General features: G+C 55.7%; 1 protein-coding gene across 15 annotated transcripts in view; it reads right to left on the bottom strand.

Annotated features, from left to right (window-relative positions):
* The window catches only part of LOC116964400 (ankyrin repeat and fibronectin type-III domain-containing protein 1-like), a 259,270-nt gene that overhangs the window by 36,699 nt on the left and 198,116 nt on the right, over nucleotides 1–24,455 (bottom strand). For 12 of the 15 annotated variants that reach the window (XM_033003974.2, XM_033003975.2, XM_042798706.1 and 9 more), the window contains one exon: nucleotides 3,794–3,922. The exons of 1 other annotated variant lie outside the window; for it this stretch is intronic. In XM_033003974.2, the coding sequence (XP_032859865.1) occupies nucleotides 3,794–3,922 (129 nt within the window). Of the gene's footprint in view, nucleotides 1–3,793; nucleotides 3,923–9,867; nucleotides 10,219–24,455 lie in introns of those variants that run through there. 2 more of the 15 variants (XM_033003986.2, XM_033003987.2) reach the window with 2 other exon arrangements.

The following is a 24,455-nucleotide window of genomic DNA, read 5'->3' as shown; positions in this document are numbered from 1 at the left end:
AGGAATCAACAAACCTCAATCAAACTGGACACGAGCAGCCCCCAGCTTTCTCCCCCAAGCTTGGGAAAGCCTCACACCACCCCACTCCCCGGGGCGCTTCTCTCCAGGCACCTCCCGGCAGCAAGACACCGGCTCGCAGGAGCAATGGGCTGAGGTGATATGGAACATTCATGGGCCCTAACACTGGGGACTTTGTGGCGCTGGCTTTAAAAAAAATAGCCTAAAAAAAGCCTAATAATGAAGTATTTATTTCAGTAAACAACATATGAATGAAAGAAGTGTTTTCTCAATACTTCACTCTTTCCCTGCCTTCTCTCCCTTCCCCCCAGCAATTTTTTTTTTTTTTTTTTTTAATAAGTGGAACTAACGAGGCTTCGCTCACTGACAGCCGAGCTCGGGAGCAGGACCGCGCTCCACTCACCCGGTGCAGCACATAAACACGTGCTGTGTGAATAAAGCCTGCCTTGTGCCCGGGGAGAAACACGACCCGCGAGCGTGTCCCACCCGGCGAGCGGGGGGAGATGTGCCCTGACGGCCGCCTGGACCGCGAGACCTGTGACGGGCGCATCCTTGTGCTTTTGGGGAGGCAGCGCGGGACATTCAGTGCTTGCTTTATTGTGGCAGCAAATAACTGCATCCCCCAGCCCAGAGAAATGCCAGCACCCAGCAACACTCTCCGCAGGGCTTTGAGGTGTCCCCAGGGAAAGGGAGAAGGGCCAAGAGGAGATGAAGGAACCTATTGTCCCCATCCTACCTGGCAGCGCTCAGCACAGGGGACACGGTGTCAGGCAGACACTGTGAAGCTGCACCTTTGCTTCTACCTCAGCTCCATCCAGCCCTACCCGAGCACCTGAACATCTGGGAATGCTGGAAAACTGGCTTAGCTTGTTGTCCATGGGGATGAAAGGTGAGGATGCTTTTGGCAGTGACACGAGGGGTTGGACTGACAGTGTTTTGGTAGGAATTTCAGGCAGAAAACACTAATCCCTCCACCAGCCTGACACCCAGCTTCTCCGGGCAATGTGCACTGATGATGTTGTGCTTATCATCTACCTCCTCCTTGGCAACAGGTAGCAGTGGGTCCAGGAGCCCTTCCTCGCCTTCAAGACTTGGGCTTAAGATGGGCAGGATTCTCAGAAGCTGCTGATTTGGGAAAACACAGTCCACTGCTTTTCCACCCCTCTCCTACCTGGGTGGGATGAGCCGAACCCCCCACCATACACAGTGTGGATGTTCACCCTCTGCACAGAGGCAGGTAAAACGATGCAGTGGTGGCCTTGGGTTAAGCTTCTAAATACATACAGATGTGATGCATGTAGCTGTTTGCTCTGGAAGCCAAATCAGGCATCTGTAGATTTGCAAGGGCATGAGCCACGCTTTCCACCGGCCACAGCACCCAGCAGCCTTGCCTGTAGCCCAGGACCTCCCCTGCAAGGCACGGGGCTGCGACTCCCACAGCTCCAAAGGCCCTTTTGGAGCGACTAACCAAGGATGCTGATCCTGCTAGGATGATCACAGATCCCTGAAGGTGTATTTGCAGGACGTGGCTGCAGAGGAAGCTGGTGCTTGCATGGGAAAAGCCTCCGAGTGCCTCCCTGAGGGCAAGCACGCACGCGTGGACCAAGCACATGCACGGCTGGCATGTGTCAAAACCAGCCTGCAGTGTGCCCGTCCTGCCGGGGAGGCCGTGCTCCGTGCTTCGTGTGCAGGTGCCCCAGCTGCTCTTTGGAAACCCAGCTGTGTGCATGTAAAAGCAAATGAAATTCCTGCTCCGCGGCAACACAGCTAGCACAGCTCCTGGGTTGTCGGCTTAACTGCAGCAGCAGAGAGAGGGTTCAGAAGGACATGGAGATGGTGGGGGAGCAGGCGGTGGGCAGGGTCCTCACCCTGCTGCTGCCCGCCCAGCTCCCCTCACTGCAACCCCCCCCCCTCGGGTCACCCCTCTTCTGTGCCCTGCTGCTGAGTGCCAGCGAGCCCCAGGGCGCGAGTCCCAGCACCCCAGCCCAGCCTGGCGGCCAGGTCAGACGTGTGATCCAGCTGAAGATGTCTCCAGCCATGGAGAAAACCAACGACCGCAGGGCGGTCATCCTTCCCCCGGCCAGAGCAGCCATGCCCACGTCCCTGCAGGAGGGGTGACACCAGCTCCCTCTCCTCCAGGCCCCACGCTTTTCAGCCTTGATCTCCAATGCGATGGCACGTGGCAAACTGAAGGCAAAGGCAATTCCTCCTCACCAAGAGCCCATCTCCAAGCTGGCTAACAGAAACCCCATAAAATAGCATCGTCTACCGCTGCTGTGGAGTTGCTGCTGTACATGGTGCTTTGCAAAATAATACAAGACAGATGGTTTCCCCCAGGAAAATGCTACAGAGCGAGTGAAAATGTACCACAAATATACCTTGACACCGCAGGGCTAAAATGGGATCCGGGGGCTTCAAAGAGACATTTAAAGGGAGAAAAGAGATTTACTGACTTCTCTTGCTTCTTTATTATGAATAAAGAGAAACTCCGATTGGTTTTAATTAGTTCTTTGCTTGTGTTCCTAGTTGGTATATTACAAATTCACATATTTGTCTATTTGGAAGATTCATAGTAATTGCAGAACAGCTTTCATGATGACATCGCTTTAGCAAAGGGAAGAAAGTTGTGCAACCGGAGAAGAAAGCAATCTGTCACCAAATAGCTTAAATTCTTTGTCTGGCCTCATTAATACCTAGTTAGCTTTGATGCCTAACTAACCACACAGATAGAGGAAGCCTTTGAGAAGGACTCCACAACCTCACGCTGAAGTGTTAGAACATACAATAAATGCCAGAAAGATCTCCAAAAAAAAGCAGGGAAAACGAAAACCAAACTGAACATTCTTGCAATTTCTAAGCATTTCTTTTTCTTTTTTTTTTTTTTTTTTTTTTTAAGTTTTACCCTCCTTTATCCATCTAAGGAAGTAGAAAGCAATGCAATGTCCAGTTCTTTTAAATATCCTTAGCAAGTCACTTCTAATGCTGGGGAGGTAGACTGTGATCTGCTTCCAAGGCTGTTGCATCAGAGCTTTGAAACCCAGGATAAATTACTCCCTGCTCGAGCAGTTTGAGACCTGTGCTCGGCACAAGGGGCCCCACGGGCACCGCAGCAGCAGCAGCAGCAGCAGGGAAGGAGGGAGCACTCCTGCATCCCTCCGGGGTGGGCAAATGGGGCTGCCCCCCAAGGGCGGCTTGTGCTGGGGCAGCTCTGCACCCTCACATCACCCACCCTGGTCACGGTGCCAGCGGGGGAGCCCCTGCGGCTCCCGGCGCCCCCACGCCGGCTGTGGCCATCCCGCCGTGGCTCTCGGCTCTGGTTTATCCAGCGGAGGTGTGCGGGGCAGCGGGGGGGCTGTGGGAAGCATCTGCTCGTAGCTCCTGTAAGGAATGGGGGGGGTGGGAAGGGGGTGAAGAGGGGAGCAGCCGGCGGCGGGGGCTGCCGGAGGTCATGCGCTCATGCGCCCTGGCCCGGCAGACACGTATGTCCATGTTCCACATGAGCCCCGGAAGACCCCCATGGCTTAGTTTGTAGGGTCTCCTTCAGCCCCCCCAAGGAAGGAGCCGGCTGGGGCTCCCCGCTGCTCCCTGCACTGGGGTGACAGGGGATGTTTCGGCTTGATACCCTGGGGGAGGTTCTGCAGCAGATGGGAGGGTTTGAAGGGCTGTTGTCCCATGGGATGTTGCTTGGACAGGGACAGAGTGGCAGCGGTGGGGACAGGAGGGGGACTTGAGAGGCAGGAGCTCCTTTCCCCCAGCCCTGTCCTGCAGCTCTTACCATTCAATGCTCAGAGACCTGGGCCGGAAGGCAGACAGCTCAGCCGAGGCATACTCAGCTTTCCTTCTCTTCTCCTGCTTCTGCTTAACCGACAAGCGGTGAGCAAACCTAGAGAGGCTGCTTTCCGACCTGGGGAAGGGGAGAGGAAAGGTGTTAATGTCACTGAATCACCCCCGGGGTCCCAGTAGCAGGCCCACGGCACAAAGCCAGGTGATACTGGGAGCTGAAAGGAGGGGGCTCCCAGGGGGTCAGCGGCACTGGGATGGGGTGGCACCAGCCTCAGGGGGAAGAAGCGGAGCAGCAGTGGGTTTAGCATCGCTTGGTGAAGCCAGGACCAGCACAGGTCCATGGTGTGCTGTTAGCAAAACTGATGCTGCCAGCCCGGCAAGCTGAGTTAGCACGGGGTCCTGCTGCAGCAAAATCACCTCCCTAGGTTGTGTGCTCCTGCCCAAATGCCAACTGGTGATGGCCAGTGCTGGAGAAATGTTGGATGTTTCTGCTTCTTGCAGTGCCTGCCCCAGAGGGATCAGGCAGCTAGGGAAGCATCGGCCGAGAGAATCAAAGCAGACCTCTGCCACGTGCTCCTTCAGAGAAACCCCAAAGCCTGTGGCCTCCCAGCTGGGGCTCTCAAACACCGGGATGGCTTTCCTGATGAGGGCTGACATGGAAATCAGCTCATGTTGGAGATGTTTCGGGGGAGGAAACAGAAATGTGTGCAAGCAATTGGGTTCAGCTGAAAGACCCGTTGGTGGTGACAAAACCACTTCCCGCCGGGAGGGATGCTCCAGCACCGCTTCCAGTCCCTGGGACATGGGAGGAAAGCACCTCCAGGCTCCGGGGGGACGCTCCACACCCCGCTCCACCCCAGCTCTCTCCAGAAGAGAACCGCTGTCCTGAGGCACAACCGCACTGTCTCCAAGCCCAACGGCATGCAGAAAGCTGGCACTGAGATTTGCTTGGGAGGCGCCTGCCCCACAGAGAGCCGCAGCCCTCTGCTTTCCTCTGCAGCACCCGGAGGCCCCGGTGCCTGCCCTGCCAAGGGCTGGCAGCCCCGGCTTGCAGCTGAACACAGTGCCACAACCTGTCCCTGCTGCCACTCCCCCAGGAGCTGAGGTGGCAGCAAGGGAGGAGCAGCCTGGGGAGCTGAGACACCCCAGCTTGGGCACACAACCAGCCCACACACGGCGGCACAGCCACTGCCTCTCCTCCGCCTTTGGTCCTGCACCAGCACAACCTGCTCCCTCTGCCCAGCCAGCCCCGGGTTGGGCAGGGAAGGGGACAGGAGTGACTTGACAGAGGTCCTGGGGGGGTGAGGGACAGATCTGGGGGGAGACTTTGAACCAACACACGTTGCTAAAGCCAATCCTCCTCTCCTCTCACGTCCTGACCGGCTTCAACCAAACAAAATACCTCCAAAAAAAAAAAAAAGAAAAAAAGATATTTCTCAGAAATGAGAGTTCCCCGCCTTTCCTCACAATAATTAAGCCAACCACGACCAGCTAACAGTTTTTTTCCTGATACACTTTAAACGCAGACATCTTCAATTCATTAACTCTGGTTATTGATTTATTTTTCAGCTTATGAATTGCTGTTGCTGGGGACAGGGTGGAGACAGCTTTCTGGAGAAGGCTCTTGTCTCTCCAATCACCGCTGGGAAAGAGCCGCTTAGACCTTCCAGGGCCATTCTTTACATTCTTGAGAAGAAATACTACTTTGATGTAAAGGATGAGGTTTGCCTTAAAAGAAACCCAACAAGAAACCCAAACCCCAGCTCTCCCCTGCTCGCAGCCGGAGAAGAGGCATTCGAAGAGGAGCGATCCAGGCGCCTTGTGAAAGCCCATCGACCAGAGCCCTAACACCATCCCCTCCACCTCGCCACTCCTTTGATCTGGTGTCAAAGCTCAGCTGTAACGAATAAGATCCCAAATTAGGGAGGCATAGGCACCAGCTGCTGATGCTCTGCAGCAGCCCCCCAAGGCGAGCCGAACTCGGGGTGGACCCCGGGACTGGGTGGTGGGCCGGGGTGCTGCTGGCTTCCTACAGCACCTCCTCAGTGGCACTGGGCTGAACGCCTCCCGGCTTTCCACCTCCCCAGGAGAGGCTCCTGCTACCCCGCAGGGGTGAGGGCTCCACGCCCAGCTGCCAGGCCGCTGGGGATGTTGATCTCATGACATTTTGGACTGTCTGGAGAGCGCTGGCCTGCTTGCTGTGCTCACCCTATCCCTACCATGTTCCCTGCACCGGTACAGCCACCCCTCCCGAACTGGTCTCCAGCAGGGATGGTGGAGCTGAGAAATCCCAAATCGCCTGCACGGATGCAAGAAGGCAGCCACCCACCACGACAGACAAGTGCCTCTGTCATGCCAGTATGTGTCTCTTGTGATCAACACCACTGGGACAATTGCCCAGGAGGTTTACCCGGACACCTGCCCCAAGCAGGGAAGGAGCAGCCACTGGATAGAGCCAACAGCATCTGCCAAGAAGAGATGGCAGAGGGAAAACAGGGTGACGTGCCGACAGGGAGCATTAGTCCCTGGGGGCAGGGTGAGCTGGTGGGGCTGGAGAAGCCACCTGGGTGCTCAGGGACATGTGGCCTCAGCGTGACTCCCCCCGCAGCACGGCACCACAGGGCAAGGCGCAGGGAGAACGGCGATGGGCAGGTGCTGCCTAGATCTGCCCAACCCAGGGTGGAAAAGCGAGGCCACCGACAGGCCAGAAGATGACCAAGAATCTTGAGATGTTGGGTGCTGCTTTCACCCCAGACCAACCTTCCTGCCAGTCACTCAGCCGGTTCACCCACCACCTCCAGCTGCTCACAGCCAGGTTAAAGGAGATGGCTGCGACCACGCCGACAGCCTTGAGAGTTGTCAGCAACTCACCCAAGTGTTCAGCAATGAACCAGCCTCCTCTCACCTCCACCAGACCCAAAAGCTCCAGCAGAAGCATCACTAATTAGAAAGCCAGGAGCACATTACAGTATCATCTGGCTATTTATACAGTGCTGCTTTACATAAACTGTACTGCAGAAGAGGGAATGAATCATACCTGCTCTGCCGTGCACACAGGCAAACGCAGCCTGACGCCAGCAGCCTGCTCTGCCCCACTCCCCTGGCCCCACCAAGGCCCCAGCTTCCCCGAGCTCCTCATGCTGGGGCTGCTCTGCTCCCCTGGGGTTGGGATGCTCCCGCAGCCACACCGGGCATTGTGCCCGGGGTCTGTGCTCTGCGGGTGGCAGCAGAGATGAGCCTCTAACACGGGGAGGGGGATACTGCCAGGACCACACTTTTACTTCCCCAGTGCTTTCCAAACACTAATAGGCGCTCCTGTCCCTTGCGAAAGGTCAACGTTAGGGATCTTAAGGTAGAAGCAGGGAAACTGAGGCACGGAGAGGCTGTACGAATAAGGTGGGTTCCCCACAGCTGTCGGCATCCGTGCTCTTGTGCGCTTCACTGATGGGCAAGATTTTTGTGCTTTCTCCCATCAGCACCAGCACACTTGGCACCACAAGTGCTGGTCTGGGCAACAGGCAGCTCCAGAGAGCCACTGCCACCTTGAGCCAGCTTCATCCCAGCCGCGGGATGGGGACAAGGCCCCAGCCCTGCCTGCTCATGGTCCAGCCCGCACAGGATTTGGGGTGACCTGCTCACCCCACCGCCAGAAGCAGCATCTCTACAGCAGCTCAGCATCGGCGCTGCCGGGGCTCGGCGGACCCAGCCTGCCATGCCAGGACCTGCCAAGGCTCCCTGGCCATCCCCGCACGCTGCTGAGGAGCCAAGGGGACGTGCGGGGAAAACCATCAATTGAAACATCAACCACGGCGCTGAGAAGAATTGTCTCCTGACAACCAGAGAAGGTTGTTCAGCTACTGTGCTGTATCATAAATCACACCTCTGTGACTTGCCATCTGTCAGCCAGATTACACATGTTCAGAGTCCCATGTCAGCGTTTAAGTCAGAACACAGCATCTTTTCCCCAGAAATAATTATCGACCCTGGAGACTCTTGCAGTAATACCCATCCTGAGCCCTCCTCTCCAAACCTCCCGGCGGAGCAGAGCTTGCAGCACTGGGGGGGCAGGAGTGCCGCTGCCAGCGGGGCGTGGGGATGCAAAGCCCGCACGTGACATCTCCCCCATAAAACCATCGCTTCGTGTGCACGTGGGGGCGGCAGGACCCGGCGTAGCAAACACCCCCCTGGCATCAGGCACAGCACCCGGCCCTCGCCGCAGGCGCCGAGCAGGCAGGGGCAGCCAGAGGCTGATGCTGCTGCTGGAGAGAGATGGGGACAGTGCTGTGCCCAGCGTGGTGTGTGCTGATGGCTCCCTGGGGTGTGCAGCCGGGATGAACCAGCGCCCAGAGCAGCACTCAGCCCCTTGCTGCCAGCACAGCCCAGCCTGACCAAGGGGGAAGACTCTGGTTCAGCAAAGGGCAGAGCTCTCAGGCCAGCTGTGCTGCCTGAACGTGCCGTGTAGCACCAGCCTGATGCCCATCCCTTCACCGGGTACATTTTCTCAGGGTCTGACCCCAGCGTGGGTGACTGCCAAAGCCCCTGGCTTGCTGAGGCAGTGGGAAGGCAGGCAGAGCAGAGAGACACGGCGGGCTGGCAGCCTGGCCCCGTCCTGCCTGTGGCTCAGCCAGCTCGCTGAGCCATCACAGGACGCAGCATCCCGGCACAAAAATCCATTCAGCTGCCCTTCTGGATGAGGACAAGGGTCTGAAGCGCCGCCCTCCACCCCCTCGCTGGCCAGGCAGGCGGATGAGCAATGACATTTCCCAAAGCTGACTTAGTACAGAAATACACAGGGACTCGATTCATCCTTCCAGCTTCACCAGTGCGCACAGGCGCGAATCCAGCCGAGGGGTTTGCAATGCCTCACCGCCACATCCCCCCCCCCACACACACACCACGCCACAACTGGAAAGGGATGACAAGCTAAATCCCTGTGCCTTCAGCTTTGCGGCCCTCCCTCTCCCCTGCAGTGGCCCTTGGAGGGACATCGCAGGCAGCCTCTGCAAAAAGCAGCGCATTTCGGCAGTCAGCAGCCGTCAGAGTGAGCCCGCAGAAGCCCGGGTGCTCGTGCGGCGCCTCACCCAGGCGCTGGCCCTGCAAGACCCAGCCGTGCCGTGGCCAGAGCTGCAGGGCAGACCGTGGGCCGTGCAGGCACAGCTACCCCGTGCCACGGGGGTGGGATGACAGAGGTCATGAGGCAGCGCCGGCGCAGGCACCGGCACAGGACCAGCAACGCTCCTGCTCCACCAGCACAGCCAGCCAGTGCCCTCGCCACCACACAGGCACGAGCCACTCGTCCCATAGAGATGGAGATATCTTAGCCCAGGCAGGAATAACTCCCACTTGTTGCACTCCCTAGCCTGAGACTTGGGAGCAGCACGCGCTTGTACGTGGTTCTGAACTAACCCAGCTCCTGGCAGGCAGCCGCCGGCCTCCTGAATTAGCACAGGCAAGCAAAAGTCCTGGGACAAGCTGTGCGGTGGCTGTGGGCAGCCCAGGCACTTGGCAGCAGGCAAACAAGCAGCATTTTCAGCTGGTCCTCCCTTTGAGAACAGCCATTGCAAAACCAGCTTCTGAGTTGGGCTTATCCCCACGGGCATCCCGGCTGCAGCCTGGCCTCGGGAAGCCGGACATTGCCTCGGAATGAGTGGGGCTGGGAGCGAGTACAGTTCTCTGCGCTCCCCGCAGCTGCGCGGTTTGGCTCCTGTGAGCGTTTTATTTGCACAGGTGCAGTTAGAATAAAACAGAGGAAAAATAATTGAAGCTGGAAAGGTGCCTCCCGAGCAGGCAGCAGCCTTTTACGGGAGAGAGAGAGAGGCTTCAGAAAGGGAATGTGCAGGGCTGCACGGCCGCGCACACGCAGCCAGCCTCCGGGGCAAGCGTCAACCGCGAACGCCGCTCCGGCAAACCCTGCGCTGCAGCAGCGCGCGTGGGGCACGGTGCCCACCGACCGTGGGTCCAGCCACCAGCGGGTCCCCGAAGCAGCAGCCCGGGCCAGGAGCCCCGGTGAGCCGGGCACAGCCGTGCCGTGCCGTGCCGGGAGCCGCGCGAGCGATGCTCACTCACCTGCACAGCCTCTGCTCCCTTCCCTCCGGGCTCTGCTGATCACCTGCTGCCGGAGGAGCAGCTCATCCGAGAGTGGCTCTTTGGGAGAGTCCCTGTCCCCTCGACGCACGCAACCACAGGCACGCTCCCATCCCGGCCAGGATCCCCTGATCCCACCCGTGCGCCCGACCTCCTCATCCGCCACCTCCGCTTCCCTCACCCATCACCTCAGGTTTCTCGCTCGCTCTGTGCTTGGCTCTTTTTTTTTTTTTTTTTTGCTCTTTTTTTTTTTTTTTTTTTTCCTCCCAATCTTGTTTCTATAGAAACGAGATTAGCAGAGGGGGAAATAAAACAGCCCCATGTGACTCAGATTCCGACACTGAAGAATCTCCCGGTCGTGCTCGCTGGGGCTTTACATAACCACGAGTCTGTGCGGGCTCAGCCGGGGGGGACTGCGCTCAGCCGGGGGATCCAGGCTCAGATGGGGGGACTGGGCTCAGACAAGGGGTACTGGGCTTGGGTGAGGGGACAGCAGGACCAGGCTCAAACAAGGGGGACCAGGCTCAGCTGCGGAGGGACCACCAGGCAGAAGGCAGCAATGCCTTGGGTTTACCTCCACTGGCTTTGGGCTTTCTGTGGCACTCCTGATGCAACAACATGCCACCAAACCCCACTGGCACCCTCAGAAGATGCCGTGAGCCCCTGCCACCCTGCCCCGCCCTGCTTTGCTCTCTGTTCCTATTGAGAAGGGGAGAAAGCAGAGGTGGCGATGCTGAAAACTGCCCTGACTCCCACCAAAACTTTTGGGGGCCCCAGGCGAGCTTCAGATAAGGCCCAAAAGCCCCTCCACGCTGCCAAGCTGTCCTGCTCCTGCTCTCACCACTCAGGAAAGTGGGTTTGGCCACTGGTCTCTGATCTTTGCGTGCTCATGGGTGACAACACAGGGAACCTGGTGAGCTACAGATGGCCACGTACTCCACTCTCCTCACGTTCCTCCTCTTCAATCTCCTAAACCCATGAGCAATGTCCAGGGTTGGGGTGCACAAGCCGCGGACTGACCTCTTCCACCACTGTTTTGGGACATCAAGTGACAGGCACTGGACGCTGCCCAAGGCCAAATGGATGCTGCACACCTTAGCTCCAGGTGAGTGGTGGGTGGGAAGCACTGCGGACCCCCGGACTGAAGCCTGCCCTCAATGTGTTCCCTTAGCTCAAGGACAGACACTGACTGCACGTGGTCATCGCTGCCCGCCCAGGTTGCTCACTCAAGGCTTCTGCTCACGACCTCCCACGCCTGTACAGGACACTGCCCCTCTGCCGCACCCCTGGGGACTCACCCCCAACTCCCCAGGTGCTGCCCAAGGATGGAAACGGGAAGCTGTCAGAACACAACAGTTGAAGCTGAACAACAGTGAGGTGCCTTCCCCCCCGACAGCGGCACAGGAACTCGGCTGGGCTTGCAGTCCCTGCGGCAGGGCAGCAGAGAGCAGCTCAGGAGGTTCGGTTCCTCACCCCAAGGGCAGCGCAGGGAGAGGAACTCACCCCCAGCTTCTCCGAGTCCCCGGCTTTCCTTCGGGACTTCAGCTTTCCACTTCTTGGGCTGACTCAACCGTGATTAGTGTGTGAGATCTGATGCCGTTACAGCCCAAGGTCTGCCTGCAGGCGATTACATTAGGAAGACTCTTCCCCCTGCCCCCTCCTCAAGCACTGCAGTGTCGAACTGCACATCAGAGGAACAGGCACTCGTTTACCTCCCTGACAAGCTCAGGACAGATTAGACAGCGTGACAGAGCAGCTGTGGACAGCCACAGTTTGAGCAAGTGATGAATTTGGGCATATCCACCCAAACAAACTTTTCCATGTGTTATTACACCAGGCTTGTGAGCTGCCTAATGTGTGAGGTTGGGTGATGCTGCAGAGAAGAAGCCAAAGGCTTTTGCACTGCTAAGGGGATGAGCTTTGTGAGTGCGCTGGCTCACCAGTGTGCCAAGGATGAGTCTTCACAAGCTAAACCAGCCAGTCTTGTGGGACCGAGCAAAGCTGGTGATGTCTGTTTTGATCCAACGAGGGGGGTTGCTGTGATGGCAGAACAGCTAGCCAGCAGGCTGAGGATTCGTGAGGCCAGAGAGAGGGACGGTGGGGATGCTGCCGATGGGGAAAGAGTAGCAGGAGTTGCATGAGATGGTAAAGAAAGAAGCTAAAGGTCTCGACAAGAGGGAACAAGGACAGATGTCTGACAGTCATGGGACACGATGCTGCAGCTCTAGACAAGTTGATCCTGAGAACCTGAACAGTTCAGAGGACCTGAACCATTTGTCCTCGTGCCACAGCACATGTCAACACAAGCTGCCTCATGGTTAATGACTACCCTAAAGCCATAAAGCAGAGACAGGTCAGAGCTGCGAAGCCCCACTAACCACAAGCCAGGGCAGCCCTGTGTCACTGGCACAGCACGTCAGTGAGCGCGGCTTTGCCAGGCCTGGATCTTCACAAGCCTGGCAGGTGCAGGCACCTAGGCTGACGTTGGGCTGGTCTCGCTGGGAAGGGCCAAGTTGGACTCTGCAGGACCTGGCTCTGCAATGAGGAGCCGGGCAGAGCAGACAGGATCCTCTATTTAAAGTATGATAACGGGGTCACAAAAAACTTCCGCCAGCACAACCACTTTGATACGTACAGCTAATTATAGTTGGCATTATCAGGCTGCATTACAATTAGCAAGCTGGTGGCTAGTCTCTATTTCTGATCTGCAACACAAGGCGGGTAGGTATACCCAAGGATGAAAGGAGAAGGGAAGCAGGGGGAGAAGGACGGAGATACTTCATGGGTGAGTTTAAATAAGCAGCGCAGCTGTTTCTGAGCACTGTGGAAAAGCAGGTTTTATTTGGAGGGTGTTTATAAAGAAGACCAAGGAAAAAAGCACAACACATCCCTTCAGTGCAGCCTCCATCAGCGATCTGGGCAGCCTCGTGACCCCGCTGCCCACTCTCTCCCACCCCGATGGTGAGGTCTGTCAGCACCCTTCAGGTGTGCTCCAAGCTCCCACCACCGGGTCCTGCGCCTCTGAGCAGAACCCCGGCTTGACTTTCCTGAGCTATTTAGAGACCAGATTAAAGCAGCATCCAGGAAGAAACCCAACCACACATCCTACTTGCATTTCCCAAAGCCTATTTCTGTTGGCCTGTCCAGTATTCAGTACCAGGCCAGTCACTTCATGACAGTGGAGGCAAATGAAAGCAGCAACAATCCCTGGAAATGGATGGTATTTGTAGAACTTTTCTTGTTTTCTTTGAAAATCAGAGTTTTGTCAAACTTACAGCATTTGCTGCAACGAATCTGATGCTAATCCAAGCAGAAGGAACCATCTGATGAGTCCCAAATTAAAATGTTCCTTTATTTTCACTTTCAAACATTGTATTTTAATACCAATGTGCATTGTGAATGGAAGGTAAATTTGCATGTCCTTCCCCTAAAAATTCCCTGCCAAAACAATGATTTTACTCATTTGCATTTTGACAATAACAACTGTCACCTCTCTGACCAACAGCTGTCCATACAAGAACAGAGATGCTGGGCACGTGTGCCCACAGTCTGGTGAGTCACCCCATGCCCACGTGGGTACAAACCGGGAAGCATCCCATGGGCAAGTACGGCAAAGAGGCAGTGGGACATGCTGCTGAGAGATCCCATGCCCACCGACATGAACGTGGCCCATGAATGGGGCTGTGGGACTTCAGAAGAGGTGGGATCCTGAAGATGACATAAGATGATCTGGCAGTTTCCTCTCTCTCCAGACTTTAAGCAATATTTAGGTTGGGATCTCCACACTGTCACCCTGCCACATTAAGATCCTGTTATCTCCATTTGGGTTTGTAAAACAGCTTAAAAGAAGAGAAAGACTTGGGGGTACTGGTGGATGAAAAGCTGGATATGAGCCAGCACCAGGGTTCAGCCTGGAGAAGAGAAGGCTCCGGGAAGACCTTCGAGCAGCCTCCCAGGGCTTAAAGGGGGGACAGGAGAGGTGGGGGGGGACTAAATAGCAATAGAACAAGACGTAATGGTTTTAAAGTGAAAGAGCGGAGATTATAAACTAGACATAAGGAAGACATTTTTTACGATGAGGGTGGTGAAGCACTGGAACAGGTTGCCCAGAGAGAATCATAGAATCATTTAAGTTGCAGAAGAAAGACTTAAAATCATCGAGTCCGACTGTTAACCTGGCACTGCCAAGTCCACCACTAAACCGTGTCCCTCAGCACCACATCTACACCTCTTTTAAATACCTCCGGAGATGGTGACTCAACCAATTCCCTGGGCAGCCTGTGCCAGGGCTTGTCAGCCCTTCTGGTGAAGAAATTTTTCCCAATATCCAATTTAAACCTCCTCTGGCACAACTTGAGGCCGTTTCCTCTCATCTCATCGCTTGTTACTTGGGAGAAGAGACCGACCCCCACCTCGCTACGACCTCCCTTCAGGCAGGTGGAGGGAGCGGTAAGGTCTCCCCTCAGCCTCCTTTTCTCCAGGCTAACCCACCCCAGTTCCCTCAGCTGCTCCTCATGAGACTTGTGCTCCAGACCCTTCCCCAGCTCGGTTGCTCTTCTCTGGCCGCGCTCCAGCACCTCAGTGTCTTTCTCGCAGCGAGGGGCCCAAAACTGAACCCAGTATTCGAGGTGCGGCCTCCCCAGTGCCGAGTGCAGGGGGGCGATCACTGCCCTGGTCCTGCTGGCCACGCTAGTGCTGACACAAGCCAGGATGCTGTTGGCTTTCTTGGCCACCTGGGCACGCTCTGGCTCCTATTCGTCCGGCTGTTGACCAGCACCCCCAGGTCCTTTGCTGCCGGGCAGCTTTGCAGCCGCTCTGCCCCAAGCCTGTGGCCTTGCAGGGGGGTTTGTGACCCAAGTGCAGGACCCGGCACTCAGCCTTGTTGAACCTCGTACAATTGGCCTCGGCCCGTCGGTCCAGCCTGTCCAGGTCCCTCTGTGGAGCCTTCCTACCCTCAGGTAGATCAACGCTCCCGCCCAACTTGGTGTCATCTGCAAACTCGCTGAGGGTGCGCTCGATCCCCTCGTCCAGATCCTCGATGAGGACATTAAACAGAACTGGCCCCAGTGCTGAGCCCTGGGGAACACCACTTGTGACCGGCCGCCAACTGGATTCACCTCCATTCACCACCACTCTCTGGGCCCGGCCAGCCAGGCAGTTTTTTACCCAGCCAAGCGTACGCCTGTCCAAGCCGTGAGCAGCCAGTTTCTCCAGGAGAATGCTGTGGGAAGCGGTGCCAAAGGCTTTACTAAAGTCCATGTAGACAACGTGCACAGCCTTTCCCACATCCACTACGGGGGTCACCTTGTCATGGAAGGAGATGAGGTTAGTCAAGCAGGACCTGCCTTTCGTCAGCCCGGGGCTGACGGGGCCTGACCACCTGGCTGTCCCGTACGTGCTGCGTGATGGCACTCGAGGTGATCTGCTCCATCACCTCCCCCGGCACCGAGGGCAGGCGGACAGGCCTGTAGTTCCCCGGTTCCTCCTTCCGGCCCTTCTTGTAGACGGGCGTCACATTTGCCAACCTCCCGTCACCTGGGAGCTCCCTGTGAGCCGGGAGTGCTGAGAAATGATGCAAAGGGCCTTGGTGAGCACTTCTGATGGAGAGGTGGTAAATGCCCCATCCCTGGCAACATTCAAGGTCAGGCTGGATGGGGGTCTGAGTAACCTGATCTAGCCGAAGACGTTTATTGCAGGGGGCTTGGACTAGATGACCTTTAAAGGTCCCTTCCAACCCAAACTGATTCTATGATTTTATGTAAGCAAAGAGCTTTTCCTGACTCTGTACCATAAACCGTATCATTGACAAGCACCATTTCATGAACAGCATGTACCAGTATACTTCACCCTCAAAATGAGCTTAATCTACCTTAAAACAAGCGTCCAACTATCTACAGACAACTAAATAAAAACTACAAAGTAAAATGGGCAAAAATTCATTTCCTTGGGCAAAATCCCCACCACTTTGCTTATTTTTAAGAATTCTATCATTTCCCTTTACTGTTGTTTTTAATGAAGATATTGCTCCTTCCTGAGCAGCAGGACAGAGAGCTTGGGCTCTTCCAACCGAGCTGTGTCAGTGTGCTTGATTGTACGTCCACCAAGGCAGAGAAACGTGCAGACCTGCTCCCATCCTGCCAGAGGACAGGAGAGCTCTGCGCACAGCCCTAGTTTTCAGAATTTCCGCCCCCCCCCCCTAGCAATTAAAGCTTTTATCCTAATTAAAAAGATACCAGGGAAAATGAAAAAAAAAAAAAAAAAAAGAAAAAAGTGAAAAGGACAAAACCAGCAAAACTCTTTCCTCATGTGCCACCAGCAAGGATGGGTAAGGAGGTCGCTGGAGGGGCTCAGCCCTCTGGGACCTTCATCTTCCTCCACCTGCTCCGGCCGCTGCCCAGGCTGAGCCCACATTTGGTGAGGCAGCACCGTGCAGTCCCGGCATCCCGGCCGAGCCGTGCCGTGCCGTGCCGTGCCGTGCCGTGCCGTGCCGTCCTGACCTGCCCAGCAGCTGAGCTCCAGCCTGATCCCCCTTTGCAGGGGACGAGCCACCCCCGGGGGATGTGCCGTTGTTTAGTCTGAGCGCTGCACTCACTCTGGAGCCGGCTCTTGTTTTAAATGGCCCCACGTCTGACGCTGTGTGCAGGAATGGAAAAGCTTGTTATTCTGGGCTGCCAGGCGGTCAGGTTTTTCCAAGTGCAGGAGAGGAGTGATGTGGTTAACGCGAGCCGGCCACAAAGCCTCGATGGTTTTCCTTTCTGGGCTGGCACCCGCCTCCTCCAGCGGACCACACCGCCTGCCACCAGCGCTGGCTGTCGGGACGGGCGGGCAGGTGCCAGGGGCCACGTGTGCACGCGGGCACGCTTGTGCTCCTGGGTGTGCTTCCGCGGGCAGGTGTGCTTGCACAGCGGGCTGCAGCGCAGAACACGAGAGGGGGGGCTGAGAAGGAGTCCAGACCCCGGAGGCACCAGGACACCCACCCAGAAATGGACCCCCGGCAGCAGCCCGCTGGCCTCGCCGATCAGGGACAGTGCAGAGCAGGGCCAGGACACGTCCCCAGGGCACACAGCCATGCCCCTGCTGCCTCCTGCGACAGCTGGGTGGTTGCGGGTGCTGGTGGCCCCCGAAGGGCACCCAGCACCTCCATGTTTCATTCACAAAGCTCCTCAAACTGGTCAAGTAGCACCTACAGAAGAAATACATACTAAAACTTAACCCATGGAGGATACTGGGCTTTTTTTTTTTTTTTTTTTTTTTTTTTTTCACAAACCAAAGGGAAAAGGAGGAAGGCAAAATACTGCAAGTGACTATAAGATCTAACATCAGTGTTCACCAGCACCAAATGGGAAAAACTCATTAAAGTATTTTTGCGGTCAGAAGAACAATGCCGCAAAATGCCACTGAGTTACACACAGCCCCATTGTCTCCTCCATGTTTCCTCTCCTACAGAAAGTAAATGGTTATTAGGGGCAGCTGGGTCCATGCCACAGACCCTGCTCTGCTTCCAGCACCCTCCTCGCAGTCCCAGGATGGGCAGCAGGAAGATGTGGAGCTGTGAGGGCACCCCTGGGACTTGTGCACAGCATGCACTGTCCCCCAGTGCTTCCCCTGGCCTGGTGGGTGAATCTGCGCTGGGGGGCTGGGAGATGGGGACCCACCAGGTCACAGTTACAATCACATCTTTCTATGCTACAGGAAAATTTCTCTCTCTGTTTTTCTCTTCGGTCTTGTGAGCACGTCAGGATTTAAAACTCAGCCCGCTGGGCTCTCTTGCACGGGTGCATGAATCTGCATCTTTTTATCTTCCCTGCATCCCCAGCTCTTCCCAGTTCAGCGAAAACCTCTCGCCACCCTGCCCAAGTCACTTGCCCATTAGCATCGCCCCTGCTTTGCTCAGCAATGAGCACAGGGATGCAGGACGCACCCCTTGAAATAACGGGAACAAGGAAGAGAGGAAACACATCCCTACAGGCAAACCTCAGCTCGTCCAAACTTCCTCCCAGTCTAAAAGTCCCCTTGAAAAGGCATGACTGGGATTTACAAAGGTCCCTCTTGCAAGAAGGGGAAAAATGCAGGCGAGAAAAGCCCTTGGCATGCCTCCTTTGCAGCCGCCTCCAGCCACCGCGTCTGCCCCACGGCGGGGAAGCGCCATGGAGGTTTGAGGGACTTGAAGGGATTTGCGATGCAATAAAAACATTCCTGCCTGCAAAGCATGAAACCCCAAAAGTTTATGGGAAACCACTGTCTTCGGGATGTCTGCATATCTTCAGGCATCCTGGGAGCTGTAGTTCAAAGAAACCAAGAAAAAGCAAGCGGTCAATAATGATGGTTTCTGGATGGAGGCTGTGTGACTATTGGCTCCCACATGAAAGCCTGAATTTCTGGGATGCTGAGCCCGTTTCTGCAGCCAAGTGAGAGGAGAGCTCCTCGGCGCCTGGGGCACGAGAAACTCCAGCAACAAGGCAAGGGGGAGCAAGAGGCACTTGCCGCCCTTGGGGAAGAGCAAACGGCCTGGGCTCAATGTGAGCAACCCCAAAGGCAAGCACTGATGACTGGGAGGAGGGGTGCGCTGCAGCAGGAGCCAAGCAGGACTGGCCAAAGCCATTTCCAAGGCTGGGAACCTTGCTGTGGTCTGTCAGAGGTGTAGGACCTGGGGGGGGGGCACGTCTCCAGCCAGCATCTGGCCAAGGACCGGCCAGGTGGGTGACCACAGCGAGAGGACCCAGCACAATGGCTTTTGTCTGGTACTATGAGGATCAAAGCGCATGGGTCTGGGCTGAGTGGCCTCACCTGTGAGCTAAAGTCTCTGTGCCTCGGTTTCCCTAGTAACTCTTATTATTCACCAATCCCCAAGGGCTGCAGGGACTGGCCTTTGCTATTTGAACACTCACGGGGAGACGAGCTGCTCAGAAGCCAGCTGTCTACACTTCACCACGCCCAGCATCATTAAATCACCGTGAGGCCCATGACCTCAGACCCCATGAAGGATGACCGTGCCAGCCAGGCCAGTGAAAGGCATCTTGTTATGACACGGGAGCCTCTTCATGCAAGACAGTCATCCTTCGGAAGGAGAACCAGTGGAACTTGACGTCCTCCAGATGAAGCACAGCCCATCAGCTGAGCTCCCACACCTAAAATGCCCTTCATGCATGACCAGGCTGAGGGCAGTGGTTGAAGGGACAGAGATGTGAGAGGGTTACATCTCAACCTGGACTGATCCTGGAGTGATGGGGGAGATGAGGCACCTTCATTTCCAATCAAAGAATCCTGCAGAAAAGACCACAACCACTGGGTAAAGCCAGTGCTAGAGATGTGAGCCATGACGAGTGACCTTCTCACTCTCTGCCTTTCATCGTGGGCTTGGACTTCACACATCAAACTGCGTGACTGCTCTGTGGTTGTGCAAGGCCCTCTCTACCACTGGACAACATCTGCCCACCAACACAAGCACGAAACACATTGCAGAAATGCAATGACAAACCCATGATGTAAGACTTTGCCCCAGCTGACTTAAAATCCCAGCATGGTGCGCTCTGCAGTGCTGGCTGCCATCAGCCCAAAGTCTTCAAAAGTGGTTTCAGCCACTCAGAAAGCGAAGAGCCAGCAATGAAAGATAAACCATGGGAGGGTTTGTCCTTGGAGAAAACCCATAGCCCTGAAGAATCAAGAAGGGGTGGATTATTCACGCTGGCAATAGCAGTGTGGATGTTTTCCAGGGGTCTTGTGTTCCCTCTCCATCCTCCAGCAGGGGACACATCTCAGGTCGTTGCCCAAAACACATCTCAGCGCATGGCAAACACTGTCCGTGGGGTGGGCACACCACAGCAGGCAGGTCCCCCAGGACACAGCACCCTTCACACCTCGCTGCAACTCCATCCAGACTGTCACAGAGCAAGTGCCTCCCCTCTTCTCAGAGCAAACCACATTTTGATGTGACCAGCCAGAAGGCCCAAAGGGCACCGCAGCTGAGAGTTGAGTTTCTGGAGGCTCTGCAGAATGACACCTCTTTTTTGCAGAGCTGGGCCCTGTGCTCTGGAGAAGAACAGTGGTTGGAGATGTTTCTGAACCAGCTGTGCTTTTCACAGACAGTGGAAAAGCTACCCTGAAGCGGTCAAGGTTACAACAGGTAAGATGGGAGACCTTGTCTCCGAGATTTAGGGCATCTCACTGGTGCCTCTTGCTTCCTTTCCCTTGACTGCCAATCTCACACAACAATCCTAACCTCCCCTGGAACTAAATCCCAGATTTACTGAAACCACCCAAAGGACACAGCCTTTTCTCTGCTCTGAGGTGGTGACTCAGCCCTGCTTGGTATATACCCCTTCTCCCCAGGGAAGGGTCCCACCAGGCAGGTGGTCTCCTGACTCTCCCCAACCCAGCAGCAGGCTCCCTACCTCCAGATAATGCCCGCGGGTCCTCGCGACGGGGCTGGGTCACTAACACCCACGGGTTCAGCATTTGGGATGCAATGTTGGCACTTGCTCCACACCCACCCCCACCCCCCGAGGCAGAAAGTCTGGAGCATGGCCTTGCGATGGTTGCCCCTGCTCACTTCAAACCATAGTCTGGTGTCCTCGGTCTGCTCCTCGGCACCGATAAAACCCAACGGAGGAAGATGGTGGGGGCTTCTGGAGCAGAGCAGATGTTCAGAAACTACAACCACCTCCCATCCAACCCCAGCCAAAACATGGTCCCCCCAGCACATGCCTCCAACACCCATGGCGCATGCAACAGCTCAGCCTTTGCTGTACAATATCTCGCACCTTAGGTCTTCCTCTGCACCACTCAACCCTGTTATAAGGGTTTTCACTGCACCACGAGCCTCAGCAACGGGTATATCCAAAGCGGAACCTCAGGGAGGGAAGGAAGGAACAGGAGGCTGCTGTTAGAGCCCATTTCTGAAAGGAAAAGCACCCATCTGGGTTCAGCGCATCTCTCAGCAGCGCAGAGGAACACAGGCACACTGCCACATTTTGATACAGGTTGGCTCAATGCTCCTCAGACACGTAACATGGGCCTTCTGCAGTCATATCACTGAGCTCTCTCTTTCAATTAATGCCACTTTTCAGATCAGATTGAAAATGCTGACGTCTGTCTATTATACCAGGAATCATTCCCAAAGCTACTGTCTCTTTTTCCAAATGAGCCAAACCAGCAAAGGGTTATTAACCAGGGAGAAAACGAGGACAGGGAGGGAACGTGCTGTTCTTTGAAAGGAACTGTGCTAATGAACATTATAAAAATAAAGGTCAGAAAAGCCTCAGTGACGACTTCCACACCAGAAAAGTTGCAGTCAGACCCCAAAGCAAAATAACCAAGAGAAGAGAGGGGAAAGTCCACCGTGGACCTGGCACACCACAGCACCTGCTTCCATGTTCAAAACCTCTCACCTCCAGCACCAGGTCACTCGATTAAAGTGGAGTCTGACATTAGGCTCATCACAGAGGTACCCCAAGCCCCTCTGCTAATCCTGGGCATGATTTCAGCCAGCTATAACCCGACCACCATAGAAAGCACCATTAGGTGATGGCTGATCGATGGCTTTGCAAAATACAAGCAAGCAAGAGCCCCACTGCAGGCACTGGTCCCTGTCTTCTCCTTCAGCACGTCCCACCGCCCACTCCTCAGGGACATGTGGCTCCAGTGCCTGCTCTCCTTACTCCTCCTTGCAGCTGGTTAATCCGTGGAGAGGAAGAGAAGCTGCAACACCATGATGCTGAGGCCTTGCTGCTGCGATGGGACCTAACTCTCATGGCCTTGCGAGTGGCTTTCAGGTTTGCTTGAATCGTTGGCTTTGGTTCCCTCAGCTGCTGAAGGGACTCTGCTTTTACAGGACCAGGTCCAACAAAACACTTAAGCATGTGCTCATCTCCCAGGGTAAGAGTGGTCCGTGGAGATCAATGCTTCAGAAAAATGCACTTTCCTGGATCAGAGCCACAGTGATGGAGCTACCACCACCAAAGCTGTACCTGAACAGGACCTCCCAGTGCTGTCTCTCCCCAGGAAAAACAGCAAGCCTATACTGAATATCAACCTATATTTTAGGTGTTTAAAAATAAGCAAACTTACCCTCCTCTACAAAATAACAGAAATCCTGGAAAAAACAGAGCACAAACTGTACCTTCACACATCCCCCACTGAGCGCCAACCCAGGGCAAGAAGAAGGAGGCTAAGTCCAAAGAGAGTCACATTTCCATAACGAACATGTTAGCACAGCCCTGGAGCTGGTGGTGACAGGTAAACTCGCTGCAGGGAGCCCCCGGGCTCCCAGCGCTGCGCTGGGCTCAGCGGGAGACGGGGAGCTGGACCCCGGCGGGACGGATGCTCTAAATTAGGAATGAAAACATTCCCCCCCTGCTCAGCAGTAGGGTATGCTCAAAGTGAGCCCTTGTCTGGGATAGCCAGCGGGCGAAGTGAGGCGACGATGACAGCTCCACTGGAGTCCAAAATATACTCACAACTTGTTTTGAATTATTTTATGCAGGGCTTTAAAAAAATGCTTAAAAATTTCCATCCAACCTGGCTGTGGAGCTGCGGGAGGACCCTGGGTTTTGTTTCCACGCAGCCAGTATGGTGATGTTGATCTGAATTTTTTCCCCTGCGTAGTGAAAAGACAGAAACCTTGAGGAGGGCAGTGCTGAGAAGAGCAAAGGGGACAACAGCCACCCAGCACGCTTTGACAGGGATTTTGAGTGATGACCGCGAGGCATCCGGACCGGCGGCTCTAGGCAGGAGCGACGGGCCCTCTCAGCACCCTGGTCTCGCAGGGATGACTGCCCCCAGGGTGCCCACACCCCACGGACCCAGCAACCTTAGATAAACCCGCAAAGGTAATTTGCTCAGCCAGCACTGCAGTGCAGCCCCCGCCGGCGCTGAAAGCTCCTGCTTGTGGCTCAAATCAACGCGGCTACATTACAAACAAACCTGTAGGAGGGAAAGAAAGAATCCCTCGATGAATCTGCGAGGCACTGGAGGAGCTAAAAATAAACACTGACAACAAGTCAATCTAGAAACAGAAAGCTAAAGTCCCTAATAATAGAGGGCTGCCAGCCAGAGGAGGGAGATGCCTGGCACCCTGAGTCCCAGCTCTGCCTGCTGAGGCTCCCACGGGGAGTAGGGGCATGGGAACCCCTGTGCAGATCGCTGCGGGTCCGAGGGGGCACCGCTGCCTCTGAAGCAATGGTGGGCTACTTCCAACAGAGCCCAGCTCTCGGGCAGGGAAACGTGGCGCTGAGGTTCCTTGCTGACTTTTATCTTTGTGTTTTCAAACTACCTCTCAAGATGGGCCAGCTGACCCCAAGGAACCAAGATGCTTGCACCAAACTTCCCAATCCCTCCTCCGCTCCCTTCCAAGCTCCAGAAACAAAGCCAAATCTGTCCTTGCCAGTGCTGGTCACCATCTTTCCTGCATCCTTCAGAAGAGATCAGTCCAGTTTCAGGACTCATCTCTGCAGCTATCAGTGCTCGGCTCTGCTATTCGCCCCCTTCCAGGCCCCTCTCAGGATGCATGCCCTGATCCAGGCCTTCCATCCCCCCCGAACACGTCATCACAGACAGAAACCTCAGAGCACAGGCCACGGTGATCTCACAGATATAAGGCAACAGAAACATTCTTTGAAAGTGTATAAAAGTCTCGGGATGGCAACTCGCTCGCAATGTGAAATTCAAATGTGAATTTCAGGACTTCATAGGATCAGAAAAATCTGGCCTGGATGCGATCGCAGTAGAAGAGAAGGGGGGAAGAGCCCTGGGTTTATCCACCAGGCACATAAGAGAAGTCCAAGCCCAGCGGAAGGTCCCAGCACATGGGCAAAGAGCTGTTCTTGTCCTCCATGTCCCCAAGGCCCGCAGGGGAGAATGCATCCCCGAGGTCAGTGGGGAGAGCCTCCATGCTTGTGCCACCCCAACCCACCACGCCGCCTGCTACGACAGGCAAGAGGATCTCCACGGCCAAGCGGAGATGTGCTGCTCGCATCCATCCATCCATCCCCGGGGCCAACATCCCCCCCCCCGTCCCCACCCCGGCCACCAAGGGCAGAGCTGGAGGGGCACAAAGCAAGGACAGGCCACCTGGGAGCAGGGGGGGACGGGAGGGACGGGGGGGGGGGGGGGGGGACACGACACGGGAGCAGGCAGAAGGACGTAATTTGATGACTTGCACTTGCCTCCCCCGCCCCGGCGTCAGGCTCGGGTGACTAATGCTCCAGGAAGGGGATGCTGCTCTCCTGCAACGATACACACTGCTAATCCTGCGGGTTTATCTGTCACTTCCGCGTGCCGGCTGCGGGAGCCAGCACCATCCTGCTCGGCTCCCCGAGCACTCCCGTGGGAAACACGTGGCCTCTGGCTCCCAGCAAGTACTGCTCCCTGCCTGCCTCCGGCTTCCCTAACCCCCATCCCAGCACCTCCTTCCTCGCTTTTTTCCCAATAAAAGATTTAGAAGGAAAGAAGGGTGTCGACGGGGTGTCTGTTTAAAGAAAATGAGATGGAAATGAGTGGGAGACTCATCAGGCAGTGCTTACGCCTCTCCTGCCTAAAAGTTAATTGCCTGGGCTGGGCAGGGAGAATAAGGC

This window comes from Tyto alba, unplaced genomic scaffold (genome assembly GCF_018691265.1).
Source record: "Tyto alba isolate M040663 unplaced genomic scaffold, T.alba_DEE_v4.0 Super-Scaffold_28, whole genome shotgun sequence".
NCBI classification, from domain to species: Eukaryota; Metazoa; Chordata; class Aves; order Strigiformes; family Tytonidae; genus Tyto; species Tyto alba.
This window is presented reverse-complemented; position numbering and strand designations above follow the sequence as displayed.